The sequence below is a fragment of the Oratosquilla oratoria genome, chromosome 10, assembly GCF_046742065.1.
Source record: "Oratosquilla oratoria isolate Oo_2021 chromosome 10, ASM4674206v1, whole genome shotgun sequence".
NCBI lineage: Eukaryota > Metazoa > Arthropoda > Malacostraca > Stomatopoda > Squillidae > Oratosquilla > Oratosquilla oratoria.
Genome location: NC_134786.1, coordinates 57971723 through 57991638, shown reverse-complemented (window position 1 = coordinate 57991638; position 19916 = coordinate 57971723). Strand labels below are relative to the sequence as shown.

Genomic DNA, 19916 nt, shown 5'->3' with positions numbered 1-19916 from the left:
AATCAGTGATTGATAAGTATAAGAGCATCATGATAGGATCTACCTTTATGTCTGAAACGTAAAATCTCCATTCAATCAATGTATAGATCCAGCTATAATGTATGGACATGAGACTTGGAAACTGGAGAAGGCGATGGAGACAAAACTAAGGAGTGGATGCGGGAGAATGAAGAGATCAATGGTGGGAATAAAGCTAAAAGACAGGTAGAGGGGAAGTGGGATGAGAGAGCAAACTGGAGTGAAAGATATTGTGGAGGCGGTAAAAGATAAATGGAATTGAACAGGAGATAGCGCGAAAGAATGATGGACAACACAGTAAATATGTTACTGAATGGACGCAGTGAGATTGAAAGCGTGGTAGAGGGAGTCTAGACAGTAGGCTGAGAAAAAAAAATAGATGTTTGCAGGACTGACGTAGCCGAAGTTGGCGCATCCGTTATAGTCATGGAATGGTAAAGGATTGATTGATTGAATAGAATTATCCAGCTGCAATTAGAGTATATAAGCTAACGCAGAGGAACCCGCGTAGACTGAATGGGTTCGAGATGAACCCTCTGGTTTCCATAGTCGATTTATAAGTTTCACTCTGGTTACCATTAAGCGATTCCATTCAGCAGACAAACTAGTAAACTATACATCTGTAACTATAGCGAACAGTTTTTAAATCACCGTATGGTTAAATAGAATCGTCATTGGGTTTCTTTTCGAGTTTTTCATTCCGAACACAGTGGAACATATTTGATATTGTTATGTCAACTCGTAAGGTCTAATTTTATTACCATAGTTTATACTTTTCTCGTATTTTATTTTTATCATTAAGTTTTAGCATTTCAAGTATTGTATTAACTGAAAATTTATTGAGTTGTGTAATCACATTCTTGTGCAGCTATTCAGACATTGTTGTGGCAAATGGCAGCCATTGGGTGCAAGTGCCACGTAAATTAGTCTTGGCGTATGGTGAGAAACACAAAGAAGGAAAAGCTCAGGTAAATATTGAACAGGCACTCATCAATAATTTTAAAGAACTCATCCTACTGATAAATAAAAAGCAAAGACATGTTGTATATAAACTGATGATAGTCAAGGTTGTGTGGGATCAAAATGATTATTTGAAGATATACATCAGTTGTTCAGGATGTTACTCTTATTTCCTATGTGATATGACACAAATATAGGCATGATATGCTATGTTGTATATCGTTTTCATGAAGGCAATAAGGATATTTATATTCATTTTTGCCTGTCACTGTAGAGTGTAGTCTGTACCAGTGCCTTTTTTTCTGTTGGATTGTAGGACAAACTAAAACTTCAGAAACTAAAATGATCATTAAGTATTAACTTAACTACTCGAGCATATAGGAGCACATCAACAGAAAATAATACCTACAATTAAAGATGAAACTGTATCCATGTTTAGATATGTGACACACCTAATTGATAAACTTGAGATAACTATATTATAATATAAGCTCCAGGCCCAGGGGACCTACAACAGGTACCCAAAGGTGGTGGTCGTACACAGCAAAGTGGCTGTCAGAGAGAATGATCTTCCAGCCACTAATCTTGAGCGTATGTTTTATAATGTTAACACCATCACCTTCATCAGGAGGTGAACCCCAATTGTGTGGGGTCAACTCGACTCATCACCAACTTGGTCCATTTACTTGACCAAGTTGACCTGTCACCTTGGCCTGCCATGACCAGGGCCCCGACAAGGGAAGGGGCAGGGGGGGGCAATGCCCTGGGGTGGCACATTTTTGGGGGGATGGGCACTTTTGGTGAAAAGAAGGTAAATCAAATTCCCCCTAATGTACTTTTAATGCATGACTTATTTATCATGAGTTGTGTGTATGAATGACGTGTGTATAAACGTTGTTTTGTGGATGAATGTTACATGTGAATCGTGCTAGTGAGCGTTAGATGTGGTAGTGGTGGTGTGTGAGGGGGCGGCAGTTTTTGACTCGCCCCAAGGCCGCACTTTTCGATTCTCCCCTATGCGGCACTTACCCATGTCGGGGCCGTGGCCATGACTATTAAGTTAGGTTAGGTTAGAGTAGATAAATTTATCATACTTTAATTTCATCGATCTCTGCATCTGTCAAAACAAAGATGGCATCTCGAGCATCTAAAGGGCCAAGTTGACGATGGGCCAAGCTGGTCGGCAAGTACACCAAGGGACTGATGCTTGGTCTCGGGATCAGTTCCAAAACCACTCTCATTCAGCTTCAACACTATTTCCTTTTTTTTTTTTTTTCTCCATAAGGAGAGGTGACATCAAATTAATAGTCATTGACAGTTATGTTCTATAGTAATGTAACATGCAAGTTTTCTAACATTGCTGTTAGAGGGCTCAAAGACTGTTGCCAGCCACTGTAGGACTACAAGTTTCTGGTCTGTGAAACTTGAGGCAGCAATTATTATTATTATTATTATTAACCCATCTGGGATATTGGCTGCATGTTATTGTGGGGTTGAAAGCTACTCAGTAGCATGCAGCTGATACTTTAGGGTCTGTATGGGGCACCCCTATGGACCAGAGCTACACATCATTTTGTCTGGAAATCTCTATTCATAAGAAATGACACTTTATTTTACTGCGACTGTCCCTCTGTTATGCTGTCACCCCACTCTTATTACTGTCCTCTACTATTACTATGAATATTCATTTCTCACTTTGCTGAACCCTGTGGTGGGGGAAAATAATACTGCCACCAAGTATTTCCACTTGAGTCATAAAAGGTGACAAAAACGGGTTGGGGATAGGACTAGGCATCATTCAAACTGTAGCCTCAAAGGTGACATTCCTAAAAAAAAAAAGCAAAGGCATAAGAGGGTCTCAGAGGAGTTTTTCCAACCAGAACCCTAAGGTTGGTCTTTTAATGTGTGTGGTTGTGGTACAGATGAGAGTAAAAGGGAAGACGTAGGCAGTATCTGTGAGAAGAAACATGGATGTGTTGACATTGAGTGAAATGGAGGGGCGAGTTTGAGTTTGAGAGTGTAGTTGGGAGGGTCTCAGGAGTAGAGAGAGGAGGGAGAGAAGGGGTGGCTATACTAGTAAGTAAAGAGATAGGTAAGAGTGTAGTGGAGTGGAAGGAGGTTTCTTGAAGGATAATGTGGATGAAGGTGAAACTGGGGAGATGTGGGTCTTTATAAGTGCATATGGGCCTGATAGTGAGAAGAGTGTAGAGGAAAGGGAGACATTTTGGATAGATTTAAATGAATGCATAGAGGGTTTAGGGAGAAATGTCAATGTAGTGGTATTGGGAGACCTTAATGCTAGGGTATGCAATGAACCAATAGACAGAGTGGTTGGGAAGTGTGAAGTTCCAGGAAAAAATTATAGTGGAGACTTGACGGTGAAGATGTGTCTAGAGAGTTGATGATAGCAAATACAGTGTTTAGGAAGATAATTTTTTGGTGGAAGGTAAGCTAAGAGCAGAAAATACATGGAGAAAGAGGAAAAGGACAGAATGTAGGAAGGTGGTTAAAGTAAACTGTTTAAATGAGAAAGAAAAGGAGGAGTAGAAGAAGAAGCTGAGATAGGAGTGGGAGGGAGTGAAGGATAGAACAGAACTAGAACTGGAGGAGTGTGGATGGTTCAAGGAGAGAGTCGCAAGGTGTGCAAAGATGGTGTGTGGAACAAGGAGGATGGGAGGAAATAGAAGGAAGGGTAGCGGTGGTGGGATGAGGAAGCAAAGAAGGCTGTAGAAGAGGAGAAGCAAGCATTCACAGATTGGTTACAAAATAGGATGAGAGAATCATATGAGAGGTACAAAGAAAAGAGAAGTAAAACATAAGATAAAGGAGGCAAAGAGAAGAGCAGATGTGAAATGGGGTAAGAGTATGACAGAAAAAATTGAAAGTAATAAAAAGATGTTTTGGAAAGAAATTAAGAGGAGACAAATCAAGTAGAGAAGAAAAGGTAGAAGGTGCAGATGGAGAGATGATAATGGAAGAGAAGGCAAAAAGAGGAAGATAAGCAGAGTATTTTAGGGAGTTGCTAAATGTGAAGAGGCCTTGCTGTGGATATGCTGTGTCTTGCAACACTGCTTCTGACCTAGGGCAGTGGGCGAAATGCAGGGATGACCCATCATCCAGGAGGAACCAAGATAAGAGAGAGGGAGTGAAGTATGTGGGGATGGAATGGGTGGGAGTGGAGTATGTGGGGATGGAATGGGTGGGAGTGGAGTATGTGGGGATGGAATGGGTGGGAGTGGATTTTATGCCTTTGTATTTTGGCTACCTCCCTTGTGAGGGGGAAAGAGCCTTTGGTATACATATATATGTGTATTATTATCATGAGGGGGCGACCAAGGATGAGATGGATGGAAGGGAAAAGACAGAAGATAAGGGTAATTGGAGAATGGTTGTGTATGGATGATGCTGTAATGCATGGACAGGAGTGGGTGGGGGATGGGGTGGTAAAGGAGTATGTGTGAATGATATTTTGAGGCAGCCCAAAGGGATTTCTTTTTCTGCATGAAGGGACAGAGAAGGTGGGTTGTTGATTAAATGAAACGGCTTTGCTGTGGATGTGCTGTGTCTTGCTGTATTGCTTCTGACCCAGGGCAGTGGGCAAGATGCAGGGATGACCAGTCATTCAGGAGGAGCTAAGAAAAGAGGAAGGGAGGGGTGGTGAATGGGAGTGAAATGGGTGGGAGTGGATTTATGTCTGACTTAGGCTACCTCCCTTGTAAAAGAGAAAAGCCATTTGGTATATATATATGTATATAATGTATAATTATTATTATTGTTATTTTAATTCAGATAAAATCAGACATATTAAATCTAGATTTTTTATTTTACTTACACTAGGGTCTCAAAATTTGACAGAGTTAGGATGGCTTTTGAGGTGTCAAAACACGATTTGTCAAAACTTGAATCACCTTCATATTAGCAAATAAAATGTCTGCTTGGATGGAGGTGATTTGTTTTTTCAACAAATTGTGTTTTACCATCTTGAAGACTGTCCTAATTTTCAAGACCCTTGTATCTTAGATATGTCACTGAATATGCATATGGAGAGTTTTGCTAGTTCTTTGTCAAAAAGGAGATATAGAATAGCTTCTGCATCACCAAATAACTCACATTTATTTTAAGTAATTTTTTTTAGGTATAGCAATAGGAAATTGAATGTGTATTTTGTAAATTATAACACATCAACATAATATATGTTTTTCTTGACAGAAATCAATAAAAAAAAACCTTGCTAAAAGCAAATACACTACTGAATAGAGATGTCATATTAGGATGCCAGTGTTGTCATCTATCCAGTCTCTTCAATGTCAGTTTGATGATGGCATTGATATTGTGTACTGAGTGTTCTCCCATTCCAAATGACATACCATGCTACATATTTTTTAAAATAGTACTATAACCTATGAAACTCCTCTAAACCCCACAGTCTGATCAGATGCCAAAATCTGTTGTCATCATCCTCGACTGCAATGATGACCCTGATGAACTTTAGAATTACAGGTACTGCATTACTAAATACAGGTTAGGTTTGAAGAATTTATCATATTTTAATTTCTTCAACCTCCTCACCCATCAAATCAAAGATGGCTCAAGCAGTTGTTGTGGCTCAGTTAATTACTATATTGCTATTAGCAACCTTTTCTGTTATTGATTTCTGCCATGAAAAATGTAGATTACGTTGATGTATTGTGATTTACAAAACATATATTTAATTTTCTATTACTATATCATGAAGGTGTGCCCTTCTGAAAATTTACCTATTTAAACTTAAAGGTAAATAAATAAGCTAAAAATTAAATTCCTTTCAAATGTAGTAATTTCACCGTTTATGGTGATGGATGGGAGTGGAGTGGGTGTATATTTGACTTGGCTTCCTCCCTTTTAAAGGGGGGAGGAAATCCCATGGTGTATAGATAAATAGAAATGTTTTTTATGAAAGAAATATACAGTATTTGCATTAAAGGGTAGATATCTATCTATATACCAAGAGCTTTTTTCCCCCATATGAGGGAGGTAGCTAAGTCAGAGGCACATACCTATTCCCACCCATTTCACTCCCCTCCACCACCCTTTCCACCCCTCCCATCTCAGCTCCTCATGGATGACAGGTCATCCCTGCATCCACCAACTGCCCTGGGTCAAACATAATGCAACAGGACACAGTACATCCACAGCAAGGCTGTCATACTTAATCAGCGACCTCTCTCTCTGTCCCCTCACATAGAAAAGGATAAGACAGGGAGAAATTCCTTCGGGCTGCATCAAAATATCACTTACACATTCGCACCTCCCCTATCCCCCATCCTTGCATAACAGTATCATCCATACACAATCATTCTCCACTCATCCCTATCTCCTGCCTTCCTACTTCCTTGCTGAACAGATATTCCCCTTTTGCTCAGTGCCCCCTTCACACTATCCATCTCATCCTCAGTCGTCCCCTCAAGTTCACTCATCCCACCTCTGCCTTCCACACCTCTTTTATTAATCTTTCATCACTCATTCTCTCTCTGTAGTCCCAAAAGGGGACATTCCTTTAAAAAAAAAAATGTAGTAATGAACATTATGTAAATTAGGACATGTGCTTTGTGATTTATTCATTTAAATATTCTTTATTTGTAGCTTTAGTGATCATTTTGGTTTTTCTTTTACAGGGATTCATATTCAAGAACATATTTTACTTTTTCAAAGAAGGTACTGTATCAGATTTAATTTCAAGTAGAATTAACACTTCTCAAAATATAGTCCATGTAGTGTCTTACTTTCTGTGCATTAATTTCTGTAATATCTCTTTAGAAACCTATAGTGGTTTGACAACTATTGGTTTTGGTAGACTTGAAGTTGTACACTCATGTTAATTGATTAATAGCTGCTGTGTGAATTTCTTTAAGTTGAAAACCTGCAACCCCACAGTGGTAGGCAACATTCCTTAGGCTGTCCCGCATCTCTCTCTGGGAAGAATCTTTAGACTGTTATATGTGTTGTATTAGTATAGGACTGTTTCTGTGTCAGCAATTGAAAGTGATAGGGGGAGATAAACAGTCGCTGGTTGTCTGTTCTCCGTTGTGAAAAAATGAGAAATACAGTTAAGGTTCCTGGAGGTCTTGGACCTAGTCCAGAGACTGGGTGTCAGCCCCTCAGGGCTGTACCTCCTGGTGGAGGTGAGGAAGGGTGTCAAATCAATTCGTACCCTGGTCAGCTTATACCTGGTTGACTCGTAACCTATCTGAGTCAGCTCATACCCAACCACAAATCAGTACAGGACTCTTCAGACACAGTTGTTGAGTGTATGGAATGACTATATTAGCGGCAATAAAACAAGTGCATTGCTAAAATCACTCTCCAGAGTTTTGTTTGTAGGGAAAATCAAAGTACTTTCAGAACCAGGTTGACAGGATATGAATAACAAAATCTCTACATCATAACCATATACATTTTATTGAATAGACCTGGTGTACAATTTGCGAGATATATATGTAACAAGATAGGTCAACAATAGGTTTGTTTACAAACATATATACTGTTCTTCAAACAAAATGGCGAGGTAAATGGGTGATGTTGCATGGAATATCCACTCAAACTCAGTTAAACTGCACCATAAAGTCTGGAGAGTTGTTTCAGCAGTGCACTTGATGTTTTTTTGCCACTAGTATATTCGTTCCATACTGAACAATTGCACCTACAGTCCTGTACTGATTTGTGGTTGGGTACGAGTTGACTTAAATAGCTTATGAGTTGACCTGGGTACAAGTTGACTCGGATAGGTAACAAATTGACTTGGGTATGAATTTACTTAAAATCTAAGGAAGATGACAAATTTTGAAAATGGGTAATTTTGCTGTCCAACTTGTAGGACCCATGATTGATTCCTACGGTTATGTTTTTTAAACTTAGATTCTTAGGTTTATGTTAATCTTGCCTGATATGATTAACTGAAGACATGTAGTTCATTGATTTCCTTTTCCTCAAAGCAAGAGAAAAAAAGTTGTTTTGCTGTAGTTTATATTTAACTCAGTGTCTCATGTCTGACATGTAACTTGGCATTCCATTGAGCATTTTCAATTTGAAAAGCATACTGGCCAAGTGAACATAGAGACCAGTGTCTGGATACAAGAAGCTAGATGCATGGCAGTTCATCTCGCTAGAGCCAACACATGATGGAAGTAAAGGCATATGGTCATATATCCCCAAACTCTGACAAAGCCATTTAGTGCCTAGCCACCTCACAGAGGAGGTAACTGCTGATAACCTAAGAAAAAAGAAATGTTTGTATAAAAAATTTGTTTGGGAGCAGGTAATGCTCTAGGAAAATCAAAGAGGAGAATGGAGTTTAGGATAAATGACAGGAATGGAAGACACTTGACAGAGGAAGACGAGGGTGCAGATAGGTGAAATGAGTACCACTATCTTGAAGACCTGTTAGATATGAGTGTGAGTAGAAAATGGAATTGTCAACACAGGAGATGCAGAATGAAGAGATGAGAACTGAATGGGAACATAGGATAATTGACTCCTTGAATTTCACTGACTGAAAGCCTGCAGCTTCTTAATAGCTGGCAACAATCCTCAGATCCTTCCATAGATTTCACAGGGAAAGAAATTTGGACTGTTGTCCATGTTATATTAATGTGTGACTGTTTCTCTGTCACTGGCAAAAAATAGTAGTAGAGGAGCAGACACTGACTAGCTCTTTATATGAAAGAAAGTGGAAGAAATACAATCTAAGTTGATAGATCTTGTGCCCAGTCCAATGAATGAGTATCAGCACTCTCGGGGAATGCACCTCTGCACCTCCGGATGAAGATGAGGGGGTTGATAGGTTTTGAAAATGGGCAGCAGAAAAATGGTTCTTCCCACAGTCTGTCTTGCAGGACCACCACAGGCAGTTACCCATCATTGTTCCCCGAGAATGGATGTATACCTAACCCCCAACATCTGTGGTGGGTAGGGGACAGACTCTTGTGAATGTAGAATAATTGCCATATGTAAAGAAATACCACCAGAAGGCACCCAGATAAATTTCAACACCTCAAAACAATCTGAATCTTCAACAAAGAAATCCAACCCAACACAAAATAATGGTTCCAAGTTTGTAGTGAACTTAATATATAAGTTACTTATATGGATACAGTCAATGCATTATAAATTAGATATATGAAAAATTACTGAGAAATCCATGAATTTGTGAATCCATGAAAGTAGAAGCAGAGAATATCAAGGTTAGGTGTACATGAAAATAGAAGAAAATATTTGCTGCTAAATAAAGGATTACATTGAAACCAGAATCCATTCTTTACTTGGCAGGGACTAACTTCAGTAGAATTTTCTAGTAAAAGAGAAACAAATGAAATCCACATCATGTGGATAGGAGTTGAAATTAACATAGTTCTATATTCCTTGTGATATTATCATCAAGAGCAGAGCCTGACAAACATTTGTATAGAAAGAAACTATGAAGATATCGGATTTTTTTTTTTTTTTTATGAATGTTGATTATCATCCTGTGTTTATCTATACATGTTAACATTAGACTAAATTGACAATAATTAGTATAAATGCAAAAGTTTGTACATTCACAGTTAGAACTATGAATGTTCTATAATTCAGATTTTAAACTTAGGTCCTCTTGCCTCTAGACAGTGTTAGCACAACTTTCAAAGTTCTCTGAAGAATTTTTTCTTTTCTTATATGTATATATATATTTTTTTATCAATAATATTATTATTACTTTTTTATTATTATTATTATTTTTTTTTTTTTTTACTTTCATGCTTTATCCTTTTTATATCTCACTGTAACATTAGTTATTAGAATCTGTATATTGTTATATGGAAGAGGAAATTTCAGAGATCTTTGAATGATTTTGCTAACACTTGGCTTTCTCCCTTCAGATATGGTGCTGAGCCATGTGAGACCCAAGTGACCTTACCAAACCCCCTGCAGTTGGATACAAAGAAGTAGAACACAATGGCAGTCAAGGTTCAAGCAGTTATTGGAGCATGGCAAAGCTTCAACCTGCCAACAGTGCAAAGGGAATTGGATGAAATAGCATCTGAGCTGGCCACACGACAAGATGAATCTGAAATGTCAAGAAAAAAACTTATCGAGCTCTCAAAGGATTTCAAGAAGACCACTCCTGAAGATGTGAGGAAGCAAGTGGCTCCACTTCTGAGAAATTTTCAGTCAGAAATTGATAACTTGAATAGAAGGAGTAAATTTGCTGAGACATCCTTCTTGAATGTATACAAGAAAGTCATCGATATTGCTGACCCCATGCCAACCTTAGAGTATTGTGTTGGGTTGGAAAAGAAAGTGGGGAAATTAGCCGATTTGGAAATTGAAAATAAAAATTTGAGGGAAACATTACATGACTATAATGAGGAGTTCAAAGAAGTTAGAAACCAAGATGTAACTATTAAAGCCCTGAAAGAAAAGATTAAAAGTTATGAGGAACAGCAAGATTCCACTATCCAAACAAAAATTAAGGAATTAGAGAAGGAGCTTACAAGACAGTACACAGAAAAAGAGAGAGTTCTCCAAGAAACTCAGGAGACCATTACTAGAAGACTTAATGAAGCCGAGAATAGAGCACAAACGCTTCAGGGTTTGTATCATCAAACTCAGTCTGAGCTCTTTGAACTCAAAAGTAAACATGATGAGACGAGTGTCGCCAAAGCTGATGAAGCAGTGTTGCTAATGGAGGATCTAGAAAGAGCTAATCAGAGAGCAACTTTAGCAGAAAAGGAGGTTATTTCTTTGAAAGAGCAACTTGATAAAATGAGCACAAATATGAGGGATCAGCTGGACAGTATAAATAATTCAGGCAGTGAAATTGAGCCCACAGCAGATTCTCTTGCCCGTTCATCATTAGAAATTGAATTGGCTACTAAAGACAAGGAATTATCTCAATTAGTTAATGACTTACAGGGATTACAGGCTACCTTACATTCACTTAAGGAATCATCATCTGCCCAGGTGCAGTCTTTAGAGGACCAGCTTGTTGAAGTGTCCGGTGAAAATGAAAAATTAAAATCAAAACTCTTTGCCCAGAAAGATTATGAGGAGGTTAAACGTGAACTTGGCATCATGAAATCAGTTGAGTTTGGACTGTCAAGCAGCAAAGAAGACACTGCTCCTGGTGGTGTAGTAACAAGCAAACCCCTTGAAGTTATGCTACTAGAGAAAAATAAAGCACTCCAGAATGAAAACACAACACACAAACAAGCAGTTCAAGATTTGTCCAAGAAAGCAACTGAGAGTGAGCAAGAGCTTTTGTCACTGAAGTCCCTTGTAACTGAACAAAAATGTCTTATAACACAACTAGAATCTGATTTAACATCAGTTCATTCCCTTTCTACCATGTATAGAGGTGAGGGGGAAGGCTCTCCCTCTATTCCTGAACTTGTTGCTGAAGCTGTGAGGGAATCTACAAGCAGCTCTCCTACACCTGCTGTAGTAGCCCCATCTCCTGCTCATGGGGGTGCCCCTCCAGATTTCTCCTCAGCAGCGGAGAGTTTGTTGCCCATAGTTTCGGCCCAGCGGGAAAGGTTTCGACAGCGCAATGATGAGTTAGAAGGGGATATAATGTTTAAATCCCAACAAGTTGTACTTTTACAGAATGAGTTAGATTCACTCAGGGCAGATAACTTAAAATTATATGAAAAAATAAGATTTTTACAGTCATACCAAGGAAGACACACTAGTACAGACACTGCTACTGAGTCAAGGTACAGTAGTCAGTACGAGGAAACTCTTGATCCATTTGCTTCCTTTTCCCGCAAAGAGAGACTTCGTAGATATTCATCTCTTAGTCCATTTGAAAAAGTTATTCTATCAATGGGACGTTTTATTCTAGGAAACAAAACTGCAAGAACTGTCATGTTTATGTACACAGCGTTAGTGCATTGCTTAGTTTTTCTTGTGTTATATAAGTTGGCCCATACAGAATCTTGTAAGAGAGATGTTGTAACTAATTGTGCTGAGAAATTTGCAGAACATATGCAATCAGTGCATGGACTTAACGATTTCCATGGGTAACCAGTATTATGAAACCATTGTAGTTGAAAGTAATTGTGTGATAAAATTGGGTGTTGGCAGTTTTCATGCTTAATTTATTTGGTTACAAGTATGTGGTTATCTTTTACTTCTTGTATAATCAAAGGGTTTCTATACTTCTTTTCTGCACAAAGGTCATGCACAGGACCAAACTTTGTAGTATTTTTCTTTTTTCTATGTTAACTTGTGGAATCAAAGCATTCTTCACACACACACCCCATACAATGAGGAAAAGCCATTGAAACATCATACAAGTTATAGAAATAATTGTAAAATTATATATGTCCTTGTAAGAATTTGAAACTTTCTCTAAGGATTTGGTTGTGGTATTTAGAAAAAATTACATAATTCAAGTGTTGTGAGCTTGAAATGAATATTCAACCCCTCAGCTGTGGAATGTTTCCTTAATTCAAAGTGGCAACAACTAGAATTAAACATGCTAAAGGTGCATAAGAGCAGAATTATTAATTAACATAAGCTTTTTTGGCTGCACAAGGTTTCCCACATTGAAAAAATAATAGTAATAAGGCAGCCTGAAGGAAAAACAACCATAGCATTAGAAGGGTTTATGCTTAAAGATAGTGGCAAGTTACCAAAGTGCAATAATGGGTCTGAGAATAATGTTGAACTAAACCTGGCCCAATTTCTTTGGTCATGGAAGTGATGACTTGCTCTTATTGGAAGAGTGAAAGATTTGAATTAGGGTAAGCGTTATACTGTGTGCAACCTCTGAGGTGGCATAGCTTTTGGCCTCGGATTCCATTGTTAATTTCCATTCCATATAGCTTGTATGATTATCATGATCTTGTTTGTTATGTATTTTAATATTTTATTAAATATAAAACATAAATATATAATTTTTTTCCTTGTTTTAATCAACTCTTATAAAATGTTCATCCTGTAGATCTTATCATACAGTTACAGTTAATCTGTTGCCCCAGATCTGTCTTGTAGGAAACCCATAGCTTAGAGGTAACTGGCAACAGCTACTGCATATGGCCCATGAAGTCACTCAGTGAAGAGATAGTATGTTGTATAATTATCTATGGTCAGGATGAGACAGGAGTTCTGTGTCTTTTGTGTGTGGTTGCATCTGGGGCAGTTTGTTTTTGTGGCCAACCCTATTAAATGTTAGTACTGTTAGAATGTCTAAAAAAAGGAGGTACAGTGATGGTGAACTGGCTGGTGAGGCTATTTAATGTTTGCTGGAAAGAGGGTAGAGGACTGGAGGAGTGCCTGTATAGTTCCACTTTACAAGGGAAAAAGTGTGAATGTAGTAGTTTCAGAGGGATTAGCTTGTTAAGTGTAGTTGGGAAGGCTTATGGGAGGATCTTGATTGAGAGGATTAGGAGAGGAACAGAGGGAGTAATTGGTGAGGAACAGTGTGGATTTAGGACGGGTAGAGGTTGTGTAGATCAGATCTTTGTGGTAAGACAAATATGTGAGAAAGCTATAGGAAAGGGGAAGGATGTTTTTTGGGCTTTTATGGATCTGGAAAAGGCTTAGGATAGGGTAGACAGAAAGGCACTGTGGGAGGTTATGCAGATATATGGGATAGGAGGAAAGCTTCTAGGAGCTGTCAAGAGTTTTTATGAGAGTAGCAGAGCTTGTGTCAGGATTAGAAATGGAGAGAGTGAGTGGTTCGAGGTAAAGGTGGGACTTCGTCAAGGATGCGTTATGTCGCCCTGGCTGTTCAACTTATACATGGATGGGGTAGTGCGAGAGGTAAATGCAAGGGTAGTGGGTCAGGGATTGGAGATGGTTAAAGAAAATGGAGAAAAGTGGGAGGTGAGCCAGCTGTTGTTTGCTGACGACACTGCGCTTGTGGCAGGATTGGAGGAGGGACTGAGGAAGTTGGTGACAGAGTTTGGGAGAGTATGTGATAGAAGAAAACTAAAGATAAATCTGGGTAAGAGTAAGGTAATGAGATGTACAAGGGGTGAAAGGGGCAGTAGTCTGGAAGTGAGCATTAAGGGAGAGCGACTGGAGGAAGTGGATAGTTTTAGATACTTGGGTGCAAATGTGGCAGGAAAAGGTGGAGGTAGAATGTAGATTGAGAGAAGCGAGTAAATGCCTTGGTGGATTGAAGAGTGTAATGAGGAATAGACATTTGGAAATGGATGCTAAGAGGATACTATATGAAGGAGTGATTGTGCCAACAGCACTGTATGGGGCAGAAACATGGAACATAAGAGAGAAGGAGTTTGAATGTGTTTGAGATGAGGTGTCTGAGAAGTATGATGGGGGTTACTAGGCTAGATAGAGTGAGAAATGAGGAGAAGAAGGGGGGTGGAAAGGGAGTTGGGAGATAGGGTTGATGAGAGAGTATTAGGATGGTTTGGACACATGGAAAGAATGAGTGAAGAAAGACTAGTAAAAGGTATGGAAGGCAGATGTGGAGGGAGTGAACATGAGGGGACGTCCTAGGATGAGGTGGATGGATGGGGTGAAGGGGGCTTTGGGGAAGAGAGGAATGTCTGTTGAGGAAGGATAGAAGACAGAGGTGAATGGAGAATGGTTGTATATGGATGATGTGATGCATGAGGTGGAATGGGCAGGGGATGGGGGTGAGTTAGTATGTGTGAGCAAAATTTGACGCAGCCCGAAGGGATTTCTCCCCGTCTTCTTTTATGCATGGGGGGACGGAGAGGGGGGGTCACCGATTTAATGAAGCAGCCTTGCTGTGGATGTGCTGTGTCTTGCGACACTGCTTCTGACCCAGGGCAGTCGACAAGGTGCAGGGATGACCCGTCATCCAGGAGGTGCTAAGATGAGAGGGAGGGTGGAGGGGTGTGGAGTGTATTCAGGGATGGAATGGGTGGGAGTGATTTTTTGCCTTTTCCTTTTTGGCTACCTCCCTTGTAAGGGGGAAAAAAGCCTTGGTATATGTATGTACTGTTAGAGTGAGAAATGAGGAGAACAGGGGTGGAAAGGGAGTTGGGAGATAGAGTGGATGAAAGAATATTGGGATGGTTTAGACACATGGAAAGAATGAGTGAAGAAAAACTTGTAAAAGAGGCGTGGAAGGAGTGAACATGAGAGGGCGACCAAGGATGAGATGGATGGATGGGGTGAAAGGGGCTTTGGGGAAGAGGGTAATGTCTGTTGAGGAAGGACAGAAGACAAGTGAATGGAGAATGGTTGTATATGGATGATATAATCCATGAGGTGGAATGGGGGGTGAGGAAGTATGTGTGAGAAAAATTTAATGCAGCCCGAAGGGATTTCTCCCTGTCTTCTTTTCAAAATGAGGGGGGTTGCCAATTTAATGAAGCGGTGTTGCTGTGTCTTGTGACACTGTTTCTGACCCAGGGCAGTGGACAAGATGCAGGGATGACCCATCATCCAGGAGGTGCCAAGATAAGAGGGTGGAGGGGAGTGGAGTGTGATAGGGATGGAATGGGTGGGAGTGGTTTTTATGCCTTTGTTTTTTGGCTACCTCCCTTGTAAGGGGGGAAAAGCCTTTGGTATATGTATGAACTGTTTTATTAATGGATGGTGACCTGAACATAAGTTTGCAAATGTGGTTCTTGCTTCTCTCGGGAGGGATTTTTCACTAATGTTAATGTCTAGAGAGGTTTCACAGAGTAAGAGTTTGGTGGTCAGTCTTGAATTGCTTGTTTTGTGGTCCAAGTGTGAATGCATTTTTGTATCATTGTATTTACCAGATTGTAGTATGATTCACCAAAGTCTTGGAACATATATTGGAATTGTGACCAACAGCTGTTCCGTCTTGGATGAGAGCTCCGACTTCATATATGGCCCAATCTATGAATAATGCTGCTTTGGTGAAGGCAATTTTCCTTGGGTTGCTCCAACTGATTCATGGGTGGACCAAAGCTTCATTTCTTAATTTGTAGTAGTTTTTACAATTTTTCCTTATTTGTTATTTGTTTCCCATATATGGTATTTACATGTTTTCCTAGTTTTCTTTCTTTTAGGATATTTATGTCTGTGTAGTTGTAATACTTCTTTTTCTTGTTCTGGTAGTTTTGTTTCTCTCCTTTTTTGGGGGTGGCTAACTCTGGTGTATAGTTAGGTTGTATTTTTTTCCTGTAGCCTCTTGGAAATCTCATGCTGATCTTCTTTATGGTCTCTGCAACCTTTGTCTATGGATAGGAATTGGTCTCTTGTAAAGGTCTTCAAGTTCTTTTCTCTTTCTCCTGTATAAAGTTGTCAATTTGTATTTTTGTTTTGTTTTTTTAAGTTGGTGAATGTCTTCTTGTTTGTATGTTTTATTTTCCTTCTAGTTCTGTGATCTAAATTGGGAAACACGTGATTACACAGTAATTGTCTATTGTGATTACTGTATAATTGACAGTAAACATGTAGATTATGTCGGACAAGTTCATAGCATAACAAAAAAAAAAAAAAAAAGGGGGAGATGGTAGAAACCTGTGGAATACATGAGGAAGTAGGCATGAGAGAAGAACAAGGACATTGTCTAATGGCAGCAGTTTGAAGTTTTCAAGATAACCAAAATTAGAAGATTCAAGATCAGAAACATCAAACAGCAACAGAAATGTGTACATGTGCAAGACAACCAGGTTTAGTACAGAAAGAATAGAAAATAGTTCGGTGGAAAGTACAGGGTTTTCATGGTATGTTTAGACACAAGTTCTCAAGAAAGGTGGTTTTCCACAGACAAAATTCTGTACACTGTTAAAGAAAAAATTTTAGTCACGTAAGATACCTAATGTAAGGCCATCATTAATAAAATATCGTAGTCAACATTCCAGCACTACACTAGAGTCAACAGCAATAACAAGTTAAGGATAAGTTTAGGACCACAAGATTGTGAATCCTATTATTTGCATTGATTCTCCATGGGGCTTTCCCAAAACATGAGAACATCTGTGTCATCTTTACAATTTTGGTATTTCAGTTTCATCCAGAGAATCTTGGAATTTATAGGTCAAGAAGCAGGTAATAATAGCAATATTAAGTCTTTAATTATATTCAGTTATGTCTGCATTTATTTATTTTTATCTTATTTTTTTTATTATTATTATTATTTTTTTTTTTTTTGCATGTTTTGCTTTAGTAGTGCTTTGGTAATATTATTATTAAGATTTTACTAAAACTGCATGGTACCAGGCATTTATTTTCACCTATGTTTTGAAAAATAAAATATACATAGACTTCAAGTTTATTACCCAGTTTGAGTCCACATCTAAATAATCAAATAGTTATGCCAACCTCTTCTATAAGTCGCACAACTAAGCCATCCTCTTCTATCTGCCAGTTAATAGTAGGCAGATATGGGTGGCCCTGGAGAAATTTATGGCACATTGTAATGGATATAACTTGCAATAGTTTTGCTCAAGCCTATCCACCAACATCAAGGAATCAGTTCTTGAATTTTTTATTTTAGAAAAATATATCCAAGGAAATAATATAAAATTTCTACCTTGATAATGCAGTTAGATTTTATGTATTTGTGGACAGTTGTTTCCTGAGAGCAGGATGCATATCTGGGTGAGTTTAGTGTTGGTTATCAGTTTATGAATATCACCTTGAAATTTTGTACTGTGTTTCTACGTGTGTGTATTTACCTAATTTTAGTATACAGAAAAGGAGCAACACTGGGTCCCATCTAGTCTCCAATTTATCATACCTAGCCTCAAATTCATGTACAGTTCCAACTTAATCCATACCCTTGATTTCCAATTATCATATTTAGATTTGAATTTATGTATTGTACAAGCTTGGACTATATCACCTAAGCTATTCCAAGTATTTATGCAGCTGCATAGAAAACTGTATTTCTTCATATCCTTTGGATGTGTGGTCTTTTTTAATTTGATCCCAATACCTTTTAAAGCACTCCAACTCTTGATCAAGAGATTTCTTCTGCCAGTACAATCTATTCCCTTTAGTGACCTTAATAATGTAATCATGTTGCCTCTTTCTTTTCAATCTTTCAAAGATGGCAGACCCAGTACTTTTAGTCTATCTTCATATGGTTTATCTGCTAGGCTGGGGACCAGTTTAGTTGCTACCCTTTGTATTCTTTCAATCTTACGGTATATCCTTCACTCTGTGTGGGGACCATACCACTGACGTATACTCCATTCTTGGATGGATCAGGGTTTCAATGAATTTTTAATGTTATTGAAACCCTGTGTGTGTATATATGTATATATATATATAACATATATATAATATATACAATGTATATGTATGTGTGTGTATATTCCAGATTTTCACAAACACGTAAAAATAATATGCAGAAGAACCACTGGGAGATAAACTTGGTCTGAACGTTTTCATCTATTTAAGACATCTTCAGGGAATACAGAGTGACAAAGACATAGTTTTATATATATATATATATATATATATATACAGACACTCCTCTACTTACGTTCATTTGTTTTACGTTTTTTTTTATTTTACGTTTGAACTGACTGTAAAAAAGATTGTAAAAAAAAAAAGTGAATTTTTTAGTTTAGTGCACTCTCCGTAGTATGAGACGTTCAAATTATACTTACGCATGATGCTGCATCCATTGTTTACATGGCACAAACGACAGACTGAATGTGCCTTGCCTCCTCCTTCTCCTCCACCATCTCACTTTATGTTGCTTGAATTTAATTTATTGGAAATTAATGTTATTATTTTAAAATGTTATGTTTATAATTAGTTATTTATGGGTGTTTTATAAGATACGGTAATAGAATTTATGGATGTATAGTACAGTATGAACGGTCATACATTACTGGAACGTACAGTAACAACTTACGTTCATTTTCACGTTACGTTCGGCCGTTCGGAACGTAACTAAAACATAAGTTGAGGAGCGTCTGTATACATAATGGATGAGACAAGATGAGGAACATGGGTAGGTCACATCAAGATGCTCCCACCACACAGGCAAGGTAACACTTGGAGTTGTGGAATATTCTACAATTTTCTCAGTGATTAAAGTCAAGTTTCTACAAAGAATTTAGGCTTGTACAAGCTTGATGACTTTATCTCTAAGAAAATTGTAGAATATTCTACAACTCCAAGTATTATCAGGCCTGTGCGGTGGCAGCATCTTGTGTGATCAAATGTCCACGGGTGGTAATCTTTTCTCAACCTGTTAATGGAGGATTTTGTGTGACCTATCCATATTCCCTACCTTTTCTCATCCATTATGTATTTACCTAGTTGTATTTTGCGGGAAGAGGAGCTACGCTTGTGGTGTCCCGCTTTTGTATCTCGCAGTGTCTAGTGTGCTCTTAAACTCATGAATGGTTTTTGTGCACACTATTTTTTGTCTGGTTTGTTCCAAGTGTCCACCACTCTATGTGGAAAACTGTTTTTCTTCAGATCTCTTCTGTAGCTATGTTTTTTTATTTTATTTCCATGTCCTCTTGTGCTTCTCTTCTCCCACTTTAACAAGTCCTCTCTATCGAGTATTTCTGTGCCCTTCATGATTCTGTAGATGGTCAGTAGGTCACCTCTCTCTTCTTTGCTCCAGAGTCGGTAACCAGTTTTGCCAATCTCTCATCATATGACAAGTTTGCAAGTGCAGGTGCCATTTTTGTGGCTGCTCTCTGGATTCTTTCTATTTTCTTTATATTCTTTTTGGTACAGTACTGGGTGACCACAATGTCACCACATATTCTAGTCAAAGCCTTATCAGTGTGACCAATATTTTTTTAATCATTTCTTCATCCAAATATGTAAATGCCACTTTTATTGATCTTAGGAAGTTGTAGGATTCTCCGACAATTTTGTTTATCTGTTTATCATAGGACAAGTCATTTGAGATAATTACACCCAAATCTTTTTCATATCTCTCCTTTACTTCCTTGGTTCCAATTTTATATTGTCCTCATATTCTATTGTTACTTTTTCCAAACTCCATTATGCTACACTTGTTAATATTGAAG

General features: G+C 38.4%; 1 protein-coding gene across 14 annotated transcripts in view; it reads left to right on the top strand.

Annotated features, from left to right (window-relative positions):
• Positions 1-869: 869 nt before the first annotated feature.
• Positions 870-19916, top strand: part of LOC143029234 (protein CASP-like) — a 47585-nt gene continuing 28538 nt past the window's right edge. The window contains exons 1-4 of one of the 14 annotated variants that reach the window (XM_076191892.1): positions 874-986; positions 5405-5478; positions 6633-6672; positions 16919-16959. In XM_076191892.1, the coding sequence (XP_076048007.1) occupies positions 955-986; positions 5405-5478; positions 6633-6672; positions 16919-16959 (187 nt within the window). In that variant the 5' untranslated portion in view covers positions 874-954. Of the gene's footprint in view, positions 987-5404; positions 5500-6632; positions 6673-8015; positions 8142-9869; positions 12895-16918; positions 16960-19916 lie in introns of those variants that run through there. The other 13 variants (XM_076191889.1, XM_076191897.1, XM_076191896.1 and 10 more) reach the window with 13 other exon arrangements.